Here is a 13,741-nt window from a genome sequence, read left to right on the forward strand (position 1 = left end):
CGCGATACTGGGTGTCCATTTTGGTTTTTCACCCTGGTCGGACGGGCTATCAAATACCTGCTCGATGTAAAACACCTCCAGCAGGGGAACCCAGCTTGTTATTGTCCGCTACGGAGGGTTTTGTGTTACGGGCGCGATGGTAGACATTTTCCGCAAGCAGTAGCCCAACTGATTGCCCAAAAAGCTGATCGATGTTTGCGAGTGTCTGGGTGTGTGTTTCTTTTTCAACGGTTTTTTTTCCATTTGCAGCGATCTTAGCAATGGAGCGGTTCCAGCGCACCGGCATTGTCCTCATCATCCTCATCAGCGTACTGTGCGCCCAACCGCAAGCCAATCACAATTTCCCATCGAAGGGAAGCAATGCCACAGACCTTAGCAGTCGACTAGTTAGTCAAATAGTTTTTAATTCTACACTCAACCACCTGGCGGTGGACAGAAGCACCGGATATGTGAGTATAACGGAAGAAAGAGTTCGGGTGGAACAATCCTCCCCAATATTTGGCTAATGTTCGATTTTTCATCCACCCCAAAAATGTGTCGCACAGGTTTACGTGGGAGCGGTAAACAAACTCTACCAGATAACGAACGATTTTAACATCCTGACGGTCGTGACGACCGGACCGCAGAATGATTCGTACCAGTGCACGATACTGGAGTGTCCCGGCGGTGCGGTCAAAACACCGATGGACAACGTCAACAAGATGCTGCTGATAGACAGCAACGCGAAGAACCTGATCGTGTGCGGTTCGCTGTTTCAGGGCATCTGTCACATCCGCAACCTGCACAATATCAGCATCGTCGAGCAGGAGGTGCTGGAAGCGGTGGTGGCAAACACCGCCAACGCCAGTACGGTCGCGTTTATCGCGCCCGGTCCACCGCTCACGTCCGCGGAGAACAACGTGCTGTACGTGGCGGTCACGTTCACTGGCAATTCGCCGTACCGCAGCGAAATACCGGCGGTGTCGTCGCGCAGCCTCGCCCGGGACCGGTTGTTCCAGCTTGCGGCCAGTGCGGTCACGACCGGCACGCGTCTGTTCGTCAACAACTACGCGCGCGAAACGTACATCATCAACTACGTGTACGGGTTCAGCTCGGAGCGGTTCTCCTACTTCCTGACGACGCAGTACAAGAGCAGCTCGCATTACGCATCGAAGGAGCGGATCACGAAGCTGGTACGAATCTGTCAGGATGATTCGCACTACCACTCGTACACGGAGATACCGGTCGACTGTACGAGTAAGGATGGCACAAAGTTTAAGACGGTCAGTGCCGCGTACGTTGGCAAACCCGGGCACGAGCTGGCCCACAGTCTCGAAATAACGACGAACGACGATGTGCTGTTTGCGGTGTTTGACGCACCGAACGCAAACAAATCGGCACTGTGCGTTTACTCGCTGAAGGCGATACGGAAAAAGTTCATGCACAACATCAAGATGTGTTACAACGGCGAGGGTTTGCGGGGTTTGGACTATATCTCGCAGAATATGCCCTGCATCGCGACGAAGCTGCAAACGATTGGGGAAGATTTCTGCGGGCTGGATGTGAACTCGCCGCTCGGTGGCGAACAGGCGGTTGCATCGCTGGCGGTCATCCTGTCGGAGGAACGCATGACCTCGGTTGCGGTAACGGCCACGTCCAACTTTACCGTCGTGTTTATCGGCACCGAGACGGGACAGCTGAAGAAGATCGTGATGGAATCGTCCGTGTCCGCGATGCAGTACGCGATGATGAACGTCGACCTTGGGTCACCGATCCAGCCGGACATGTATCTCGATCCGGCAAATGACGATCTCTACATGATGTCTATGTACAAGCTGTTCAAGATCCGCATATACGATTGCTCCGTATACACCACCTGCCATTCGTGTCTGTCTGCGAAGGATCCGTTCTGTGGCTGGTGTTCTCTCGAAAACACCTGTAGCCGCAAGCATGAGTGTCAGGACAGCTCGAAGGATCCACTGTCGTGGTTAAGCTACAAATCGGGCAAATGTACCACCATTACGAGCGTGACGCCCCATCAGCTGCAGCGCACCACCGCACGTACGCTCGAGCTCATTATCGAGAATCTGCCGAACCTGAAGGAACCACTCGTATGTGCGTTCACGTTCGCGAGCATGGAAAAACCGATCATCACGAACGCGACGAAGAAGCGTAATGGCGTCAACTGTACCACCCCTCGGACGGATCTGTTGCCACAGATTGGATATGGCGAAAGTGAGTGTTTTGTGCCGCATGTGCACCGAGAACAGCATTCTCTATTTTCCTATGCTAATTAATGTTTTTCTTTTCTACTTCTAGACCATTTTAACGCAACACTATCAATCAAAACATCCCAGGGGCCGGACATCGTGTCGACGACGTTTACCTTTTTCGACTGCAGCACCCATCTGTCCTGCACGCAGTGCGTATCGTCCAAGTTCCCGTGCGATTGGTGCGTGGAAGCGCATCGTTGCACGCACGATACGGCGGAAAACTGCCGCAACGACATCCTGGTGACCGGTATTAGCCGCATCGGGCCAAGCTATCGGTCCGGGCCCGGCTTCTGTCCCACGATCAACGTTACCGGGGACGGTTCGGAGATACTCGTACCGGCCGGTTCGAAAAAGTCCGTCAAGGTGAAGGTACATATCATCGGTCAATTCATCGTGCAGACGCGCTTCGTGTGTCAATTCAATGTCGAGGGTAGGGTGACGAGCGTCAATGCACAGCTGCTGGGCGACACGATCTACTGCGACGAGATGGAGTTCACCTACACGGCAAAGACGTCCAAGCTGAACGCAACGTTTGCGGTCATCTGGGGCGGTTCGAAACCGTTGGACAATCCGAACAATATCCATGGTAAGTTAGAGGGTGATGGTCTGACTGGCCCACGTATATGCTCATCCAATGTTTGCCCCCCGTTTTGCAGTTGTCATCTATCGCTGCCGGGATATGTCGGACAGCTGCGGTGTCTGTCTGGCGCTGGAGGAAAAGTACAAATGTGGCTGGTGTTCGTCGTCCAACACGTGCGAGGTGGAGGATCAGTGTGGCATCTCGGGCAAGGTGGAGGGACAGAACAAAACCGACTGGTTGAACAATCAGCAAACCTGCCCGAACCCGGAAATTCACTCGTTCGATCCAAAAACGGGCCCGTGGGAAGGTGGCACCAACATCACGATCCGTGGCATCAATCTCGGCAAGAAGTTCGAAGACGTGTACGGTGGTATCAAGATCGCCGGCATCGACTGTATGCCGTTCCGGGAGCTGTACGTGCAGACGAAGGAGATCGTGTGCAGCGTGGACGGACCGGGCGTTAAGTCGCACCGGTCGGGCCGGGTCGTGGTGCAGATATCGGACTTCCGCGGCGAGTCGGCGAACGATTTCGAGTTCGTCGATCCGGAGATTGAAAACTTCGAGCCGAAACACGGACCGATATCGGGCGGTACGACGATCAAAATTATGGGCCGATACTTGAACACGGGCAGCCGGGTCCGTGCATTCCTCGACCAGCATCCGTGCGAGATACTGAGTACGAACGATCGCGAGGCTACGTGCCGGACGACCGCTGTACCGAGCCCGATGCAGGGCAAGCTGAAGATGGTGTTCGATAATGGTGTGCGCGAGCTGAATGGTGACCTGTTTGAGTATGTGCCCGACCCGTGGATTGAGCTGGTATCTTCCGGAGAGAGCAAAACTGCTAAAGGTAAGTGTATTGTATTGATGTTTCTGGGCAAAAGCGTGTGAGTGCAAAGCGTATGAACGCTTTATGCACTCGTTCTAATCTGCAACTGGATGAGGAAGTAGAAAGCAACCACATTATGTCTGATTTGCTTTATCTTCTAATAACGGCGAGGACTTTCCTATTTCCCTTAAGTAATAGAGGAAATTCTGGATGGCTAACATTTTACTGACACAAAGGCAGTCACACGGCTTTGCACTGTTTTTGCAATAGCTATTCTAAATCAGCTGATGACGCTGAACTTGTTTATCTACGCACTACTGAGTTGCTAGAATTACGATGCAAAAATAGAATTACAACTAAATGCTATGAAACTCGTATGATAAAACCACTACAATCAGTCCGTTATCTACAAAGCATTCGCTGTTGTAACCGTTACTGTTGCCATAGTGACGAAAAGTCAGCTAGATTCAAGACATAAATATTAACTGCATTTCTTCTGATTCTGCTGTACAGGAATTCCGGCGGGTGGTATCAAGATGGCGGTACATGGTCGTAACTTTGGCTCGATACAGCGACCTCAGATCTACGTCTACTACAATGGGCAAATTTCGCTGAACGAGTGTAACATCATCAATCCGCAGCTGATGGAGTGTTACTCGCCGAAGATTGATCTGCAGGAAGAGGACCCGTTCGGGGAGTCAGACGACCCGATCAACCTTGAGTACGGATTCATCATGAACGATGTAATGACGGTGCGCAACCTATCGTCCCAGTGGGGCAGCTACTTTGAGCTGTACCCGAACCCAACCTACCAGCCGTTCGACGAGGTGAAGTACTTCAACAGCGAGTACCTGAACATCAACGGGCGCAACATTGATCGTGCGTGCAAGTACAGCGACGTGGTGGTGAAGATCGGTGACCACGGTATTTGCAACATAACGTCGATGTCGCGTCAGCAGGTTACCTGTTTGCCGCCGAAGAACCCGGACGCGAAGAAGGTGCACGTGAAGGTGATTGTCGGCAATTCGCTGCAGTTTGATATCGGCTACATGGTGTACACGTCGGCCGGCATATTGCCGAGCTTCAGCAGCAATGCGGTTACGTTCAGCGTGGTCATAGCGATCGCACTGTTCTTCTTCGTGTTCGTCGGACTGGTGATTGCGTACCGCAAGAAGACGAGCGAGAACAATCGCGTGCTGAAGAACATGCAGGAGCAGATGGACATTCTCGAGCTGCGGGTCGCGGCCGAATGCAAGGAAGCGTTCGCGGAACTCCAGACGGAAATGACCGATCTCGGTGGGGACATCACGTCCGGTGGCATACCGTACCTGGACTATCGTACGTACGCGATGAAGATTCTCTTCCCGAACCACGACGACCATGTGGTGCTGCAGTGGGAAAAGCCGGAACTGCTGCGAAAGGAGAAGGGACTGCGGCTGTTCGGACAGCTCGTTATGAACAAGACATTCCTGTTGCTTTTCATCCGGACGCTCGAAAGCAACCGCTACTTCTCGATGCGCGAGCGCGTCAACGTTGCCTCGCTGATCATGGTGACGCTGCAGAGCAAGCTCGAATACTGCACCGACATCCTGAAGACGCTGCTCGCCGAGCTGATCGAGAAGTGCATCGATGGCAAATCGCACCCGAAGCTGCTGCTGCGCCGTACCGAATCGGTCGCGGAAAAGATGCTTTCCGCCTGGTTCACCTTTCTGCTGTACAAGTTCCTGAAGGAGTGCGCCGGCGAACCGCTGTACATGCTGTTCCGTGCGGTCAAGGGCCAGATCGACAAGGGTCCGGTCGATGCGATCACGCACGAGGCGCGCTACTCGCTGAGCGAGGAGAAGCTGATCCGGCAGATGATCGAGTTTAAGGTGATCACGGTGTACGCGAGCATTACCCAGCCGCCGATACTGTGCAACAACATCGAGATGATACCAACGAACACAGAAAACATTCCGGTGAAGGTGCTGGACTGTGACAGCATCGGGCAGGTGAAGGAGAAGTGTCTCGACACGATCTACAAGGCGATCCCGTGGAGCCAGCGGCCCCGTAAGGAGGATCTCGATCTCGAGTGGCGCACCGGTGCAACCGGGCGGCTCATCCTGTACGATGAGGACTCGACCTCGAAGACGGACGGCGAGTGGAAGAAGCTAAACACGCTGCACCATTATCGCGTGAGCGAGGGCTCCTGTCTGAGCCTGGTGCCGAAGGAAAGCTCCATCTACAACATAACGCTGCTCGGCGAAAAGTACTCGGAGAAGATCCACAAGTACGAAACACTAAACATATCGAAGTTTGTTTCGCCGTCGCCACCGTTCAGCCGCGCCGGCAGCCCGATGAACGTCGACCTGCAGGAGAACAGTCTCAAGTACTGGCACCTGGTGAAGCACCATGACAGCGACGGTTCGAAGGAGGGCGAACGGGTGAACAAGATGGTTTCGGAGATTTATCTAACACGACTGCTAGCCACTAAGGTAAGGTGCTCACACGGGCCCCGCAACAGGGTCGGGTGACGGGTTGAGACTAATGGCGTATCGCAATTGCTTTTCACACCACAGGGTACACTCCAGAAGTTTGTCGACGATCTGTTCGAAACCATCTTCAGTACCGCACACCGTGGCTCCGCACTGCCCTTAGCAATAAAGTATATGTTTGACTTTCTAGATGATCAAGCACTCTTACATGGTATTACCGATCCGGAGGTTGTGCACACTTGGAAGAGTAACAGTTTACCGTTACGGTAAGTACCGTGTACATACTGCGGTAATGCTGATCGATAGTAACTAATGAGCTGTTTTGTCTACAGATTCTGGGTAAATCTCATTAAAAATCCTAACTTCGTGTTTGATATACATAAGTCCAATATCGTGGACTCTTGCCTTTCGGTTGTGGCTCAAACCTTCATGGACTCGTGTTCAACGTCGGACCACAGGCTAGGTAAGTAGCGGCAGCAAATCGCAAATCAAACACCTGTTCAATACTAATCGCAACCGTGTGTTACCTTCGCACCACAGGGAAAGATTCGCCTAGTTCGAAACTGCTGTACGCCAAGGACATTCCCTCGTACCGTGAATGGGTGGAGCGTTACTATAACGACATCCGGGACATGCCGGCAATTTCCGACCAGGACATGAACGCCATGCTCGCGGAGGAGTCCAGGGTGAGTGTAAGCCCGACAACGTTTCCAAGCCCCACCATTGTCGCCCCCCAAGCAGCCCTTCCCCTCTAACATCTTTCTCTTTCTCTCTCTTTCGCTTTGCGATCTCTTTCCAACAGTTGCACACAACCGAATTTAATACCAACTGCGCCCTACACGAGCTTTATCAGTACGCAGTAAAATACAACGAGCAACTGACTGTCACATTGGAGGAGGATGAGTTCTCGCAGAAGCAGCGGCTGGCGTTCAAGCTGGAGCAGGTGCACAGTATCATGTCCGCGGAGTAAGGAGTGTGTGTGTGTGTGCGTACCGCACTGTGCCGGTGATGGCAAACCGGCCCGCATCGGACGGGCCGTTGCACATTGACCGCTGCCAGTGCGGTCAGAAAACAACAACAAAATAATATATGTATAGATGGTAAGCTACCTGTATGGAACTTTTTTTTCTGTTCGTGACGAAGGGCGCATCGTACAGACCTACAGACATTCATAAAAGCAAACAAAGCAAAAATATAATGTATGCGATATTCATGTTGTGAGCCCCAATGCCGAGCGGGGTTAAAAAAATGTGTGGGTAGGCAAAACAAAATATTCTCATTCATCCAAAACAAATTCACTCACATTCACACAGACACAAACACCCTTACAGACACACAACAACACACACACACACATACACCATAGACAACCAAAACCGGAAGACAAATACAGAATCATTCGTGTATGGAGTGAAACACCGCGAACAAAGAGTATAGTAAAAGCATAAACGAAACGAAACAAAAAAAAATCGTCGCAAAACCAACCATTTGTCTAATACACCACGTAAAAGTATGTCGAGAAAACTAAGCAAAAGGGAGACTGAAAGAGTGCAACAAGGAGAGAGAGAAAGAGAGAAACGAAATAGAGCAAAACGAAGGGCTAGTACCCGAAACTAACGTCAAAATAAGCAAAAACCCACACGAGCAAGGCAAAAATATCATGTTTTTAAGGAACGTCATACATCGCTTTTGATTAATTGTAAAACGAACCGCAAGTGTGTGCATGTGGCAAAATCGAAAGGAGAGAGGGAGAGAAAGAGTGGGAGGGAGGAAGCATCCCGGTAAGGGTGGACAATTTATGCCGAAACCCGGCGAGTAATCTCAAGTGTGTGAGAAGGGGTCAGCGAAGGGAATGAGGGGTGTGTTCGGGTATAATAGGGTGGCTGCAAAGAAGTGAATCAGTTGGGCGTTATCGGCACCCGGTGCGCGTACAGAAACACGAAACGAGACAAAGAGATAGAACACAACAACAAAGCAAACGAAAACAAAGGGTATAACTTAGGCATTTTCTGCAGCCAAACAAAGCAAAATCACACTTCTAATCATGTGTCCAGCAAAACGATTTAAACAAACAAACAAAAAAAACTGCAGTCCGACCCGCAAAACGCTTCTTGCGGCTATACATATATACATATATATATATATATATATACACACAAACACATACATACCCCGACCGCTCATACCCGGCTCTTCCCGGAGCGTGCATTCTCTTCGCCTACGTCGGCTACTTGTGACCGAACCGTGGCGAATCGAGACAAAGAAGCAGAAAGCAAAAACAAAAACAAAACAAAAAAAGCTAAAACTAAAAAAAAAAGAATCCAGTCCTGAATGTCATTTCCAAAACGGTGTACCGTATAGCTCAAGAAAAGAAAACAAAAAAGAAAAAAAAGTCTAAATGTAATAAAAATGACAACTGTGTAATTGATGTGTTATAAGTTATTACTAAAATATAAGCCGATGATTTTATTAGTAAAAAAAAAAACTTCGACAAGTGTTGATTGTCGCTTTCAAAGTACTTTCTATAACATCCGAATACAGTTTGGTTATACTAGTTGAATCTAGCCCTAGTCTTAATATCGAACCAAGTAGATTACGAATATAACAGTAAAGAATTTTGTCAAATCGTCGCCTACTCCGGAGGGACTAAAAGATGGTGGAATATTCTAACTCCTGATAGAGAAATTTCACCTTACGGCACCTTGTGACACTTTTCACAGAAGAGAACGTATCTACAACCATCTCAAACAATGCAAGGATTCTTGATGATTCTAGAAGGCTGCAGCAGAAGCAACACGTCCTTTTAACCCTACCTGATCTCTAGTGATAGTGTTAAGATTTGATGAAGTTGAACCACTTTGACCTCAAAACGACTGTCACACAGGTGCTGTAGTGATCTTATGAAGATAAGAGACAACAGAGATTGTTCGAGATATTCGACGGCATGTGCTTGGAGTGTCGAGAACTCAATGAACATATAGTTTGTTGAGAACACCTCTGAAAATTGAGAACTATAGCCTCTTTCGGATGTGAGAATTACACAGATTCAACGTCTAAGCTTATGCAAATTTTGTCCTCTCTTGTCACAGGTGGTTGAGATCGTAAGTAAGAATACTGAGATCACTTGCAGGTATTCAGAAGCGACTTCGAGGATGTGCTGCTCTTCAAGCTAAGATGTACTAATTAAAATGACTTCAACAAAACAATTGATTACTCATTTAGATCTCCTTCTTCCTGACAACCTTCGTTGTTAGAAGAATTCTTCTGATGTCCAGCTAACCCTTAGACTGCAGCTGGTGTTGTTGACGTTATTCGCAATCTAAACTGAACCCGATATTGTCAACTACCTCCAACTCCATTTGCTTGTGACAGCGCGGACCGTTGCTGCAGTTGGGGAAAAATTTACCAACAGATGTCGCCCGGTAAAAGGTGATGCTAGCAACATTGTGGCACGGCCAAAGCTGTCAGCTAAACGTCATACGGCGAAAAACACTCTTCAGGACATTCCTGTGTCCTCTTTTCCCCTTTCATCCCTTTCGCCGTGGGGCTTTATTATCAATGGGTCACAGTTTATGGCAGACCCCGCTGATAAGAGCCTTGGATGAAATGAACCACCCCCCCTCCCCCCCCCCCCCCCCCTCTACCCACCCTCCCACGCTGTTTCTCGGTTCTGCTGCTCCTCCACCAGTTGAAACGTCACCAGATTTCAGTGCTCGGGCACGCGCACTAGACGGCCCGAGAAAAACACACAGCCTTCGCCTAACGCACACATACACACACACACGTGCCCACGCGCCCACACACAGCCACACAAGCGGGGACACGGTGTGAAAACGTCTCGATCTGTCACCGACATTCGACTGGAGGACTGTGCGGCCGTGTTTTGCAATGTTTGCCTCCAGTGAAATATCGCCACCGTCAACGTCAGCGCTGGTGCACACGGAGTAAGCGGAAGCAGCGGAGAAAGTTTAGTGCCTCGCGCGCGCGGGGTTTGTCCGCCCGACCCGACCGACGTTCCTTCCGCGACCGCTGACCGGAGGTACCACTCGGGGGCAGCGCGTACCAGCGGGACACCGTGTGCAGCGTCCATCGCCACACTGGGGTACGATCGGCAATACATTACGGGCGCATTCCAGGTGTTTTTCCACAGTAACCGTCTGCTTAGGAATGGTGCGAGGAATGAGTTATGGGGGGGGGGGGGAGTTTGTAGTTGTGGGTTGCATATGAGAGCAGTGTGACTAACAGCTTAGTTCCCGATGCACCTCCCCACCGTGGGCGAAGAAAAGAGTGTACGTATGTGTGTGTGTGTGTGTGTGTTCGTGCGTGCGTATGTGTGCGATTGTGCAAAAAAAAATCCCCGTACAATACACATCCCAACAAACAGTGCGACCTTTTTGTAAATATGGCGAACTCTTTTGTATTGTACCGTTTGGTTCATTACCCATTTTTCGACGTCTGACGTATGATTGGGGGTGGGTGGGATGGTCAGGGGTATTACGGAAGGGGTTCTCAGGACGCGAAAAAGCATCAGCGGGAGCAACAAAAAAAAACCCCCCATGTCAGCCCACCGCGACAATCGATAATGGCCACCTTCAACCTGAACGGGCGCACTACGCGTGCAACGTCACCTCAACACCGTTCACCCCTAGAACGCCCTCGCCAACAATCAAACCTAACCAAGCTAGTGGTGTTCCCTTTCCCATCCGAAGAGAGGTGGTGTGTGGTGATGGAAAGGTTACTACCCGCATCCAGCAGTATCTAGAAAGGCCCAGGCCACTGTAAGCCACTACCAATACAGCGCCAAACACTCGCACACACACGCATACAAATAACGCGTGTGGGTACAAACATTCGGGCAAAACACACACAGCTCTTGAGCGGCCCCATTCATCTCCGGAAAGAAATAAACAGACAAAGATCAGGTTCCGCGAGCTTCCACCATTCGAGGGTGAAGTTGACGGGCCAGCAGCACGAACGGGTGTGGGACAGTAGTGGGGTACAGCCTAGTACATGCGCACACACACACACACACACAGCGCCATATTAATAGAAGTTCAATTCTAAAAATAGCGCCCACCGCCTCCACGGCAAAACGAAGGAACCTTAGTTTTCCCAATGTCAAACTCCATGTTATTGTGCAGTGCCTGCGGTTCCACTCATGCTAATGGCGTCCTGTGGTATATGTGGAGCGTGTATGTGTGTTTATTAAACGGTGTGGAACAGGGTCTGGTGCTGTAATACTGTTGGGGATGAAGTGTTGCAGTCAAGATTCCCCACCTTGGGCAGCGAGCTCAGCAATGGGGCGGAAATACCTTAGTTATACATTGCCCAAAGTTCGTCTATATGCGAGGGTTTGATGAAGTAATGTTTTCGAGAGGTCCACTAATGCTTACCGAGTAATTCTTGCAATGCATCTTCATCTTACCGCGTCCAAACATTGCAGGTATGGACGATAACTGCTACGAAAGGTCAGCGCACACGAGTGATGGATTTACGCATGGCTACTACTGGAAGACAGGCAAGCTCGAGATACACACGGAAAATCTGCTGCCGCAGGGCTTCGAAGTGAATATGAACCACCATCAGCAACTCGGCGGCGGTTACGATGGCGACACCGCCCGGGGACATCAGGATTACTGGAGCCGGCCGAACGACTACCACGGTGGGGCCGGCGCAACCGGCAGCGGCACATCCGGCCGGCTGGGGTCGGTCGGTGCGGGTAGCGGCCTGGCCCACCCGGCACCGGGTGCCATCGCGGGCATGAACGCGTACAGCCCGAAGGGCAAACTGGGCAACCTGTTCGACACAGCCGACGGTGCGCTCGGGGGTTCCGGTGGGTCGGGCAGCGCCGGGCGTGATCTTGGCTACGGGTACGACGACGAACACTTCCGCCCGACCGGGTCCGCCTATCTGCCACCGGATCCGGCCCACAGCTCGCTGCCGAACGGTGTCGGCGGTGCCCGAACCGGCCGGAAGCTTCCCAACCCGACGCGGAACGGCAAGCGGCAGCTGCCCCAGCCGAAGGGTGGCGGCGTGTTTGGCAGTGCCGGCGACTTCCGGTCGAAGGCACCGACCGTGCGGAAGCTGCCGATACCGCAGCGCAACCCGAAGGCGATTAACCCAACCGGACCGCAGCCGCCACTCATCGACAACTTCAACATCGATCTATCGGTAAAGGTGAGCATCCACTGCACGTTCACTCTCGAACCTTATACTCGCTATCTCTCTCGCTCTCGCTAGCTCTCTATCGCTCTGTATCTCTATCTGTCTATCTCTGTCTGTAACGCTCCTTCCCGTTGACCACGATATATAAATATACATATATCTATGTATGTCAACTATCGTTCTTATGTTCGTTCTGTTTTCAATCAATTTGGTTATCAACTATCTATCCCCTGCCTACTACCCCCCCCCCCCCACACCCCCCTGCCACCCCACAACAAAACACACATTTACTATATGATGTATCTCGCTTTGCTCATATAAATCGGCATTTACGCACCTCATATCCTGTCCGACGTGCCGAGATTCCGGGCACATTAACGATCCCTCCACCCATTTTGCTGGTCATTTCATCCGAGACTCACAACGCTTTGCGTCTGCAAACAAGAAGTGGAACAACAACAACAAAAAAAAGCAACAAATAAGCAGCAGGAAAGAACATGGAAACCACTTAACCACCCACCGGGCAAATCGACTTCCGTTCCCCCTCCTCCCCCCCCCCCCCACCTCTCCAGTTCCCCCTTTTTTCCAATCTGCCTGAGTAGGACGTGGCGGAGGGAAGGGCCCGGTCGGGATGCCGCCAGGCAGGGAGGAAAGCGCACTAAGTGCAGCTGTAATGGAATTGGTGCTGGAATTGGTCTATCGTAACCGGATTTAGCCTGACCGCCCTTCCCTCCCCCTGGCACGGCCATCTATCGGGGTCCTGCACTCGGACATCCTCGGCACCGCTCACCAACCACGGGCCATGGGTTCTCGCTCACACTGCCTGGGGAGGATGCTGTGGCGTTGTGGCGGCCATATTAGACCGAGGGCACACACGCTCAGTCGTTTGGTGTCGTCCGGTCGGAACGCCTGGTACGCCTCAGCAACTCCCCAAGTCAAGGAGCCGGCCCAACAGACGGGTGAGCCCCAAAATTATTCCCGAACACCTCGCTGTATTTCCCGAAACAAAACAAAGAAAAGCCCCAATCACCCACCCCCCCCCCCCACGCCCATAACTCCTCATAGTTTTGGCTGACTTATCGCAAGAGTGTTTCTGAATGTGCGGTGTGTACTAAGCTGCCTGTGTGTGTGTGTGTGTTTGGGTGCGGTTCCAAGTGAACAAAACACGTACACGCACACACACGCACACACACTTTAATATCTCCAGTTGGTCCAATAAGCCGGAACGAGCGCGATCGCGAGTGATCTCCACAAGCTTTTTGGTGTTTTTTCGTTGTGTTTTTTGGGTTTTTCTTCCGTTGTGGCCCCACTTCCCCGTGACCGTTGACAGCAGGTGGCGATCACCTGTCCGCACCGTGCAGGGACACCTGCAGCTGCTTCTATACGTGTTCCTTCTGAAAAAAAAAAAAAACAGCAACAAAAAACAAAAAAACCATTGTTC

General features: G+C 51.2%; 1 protein-coding gene across 1 annotated transcript; it reads left to right on the forward strand.

Moving 5' to 3' along the window:
- The first annotated feature begins 260 nt into the window (after positions 1–260).
- LOC128714088 (plexin-A2) lies at positions 261–7,105 on the forward strand. Its single transcript, XM_053808967.1, has 9 exons — positions 261–449; positions 546–2,214; positions 2,299–2,838; positions 2,909–3,682; positions 4,175–6,135; positions 6,220–6,401; positions 6,468–6,598; positions 6,676–6,821; positions 6,938–7,105. The coding sequence occupies exons 1-9, from the start codon at positions 261–263 to the stop codon at positions 7,103–7,105; spliced, it is 5,760 nt and encodes a 1,919-aa protein (XP_053664942.1).
- Positions 7,106–13,741: the final 6,636 nt, after the last annotated feature.

This window comes from Anopheles marshallii, chromosome X (assembly GCF_943734725.1).
Source record: "Anopheles marshallii chromosome X, idAnoMarsDA_429_01, whole genome shotgun sequence".
Lineage (NCBI taxonomy): Eukaryota > Metazoa > Arthropoda > Insecta > Diptera > Culicidae > Anopheles > Anopheles marshallii.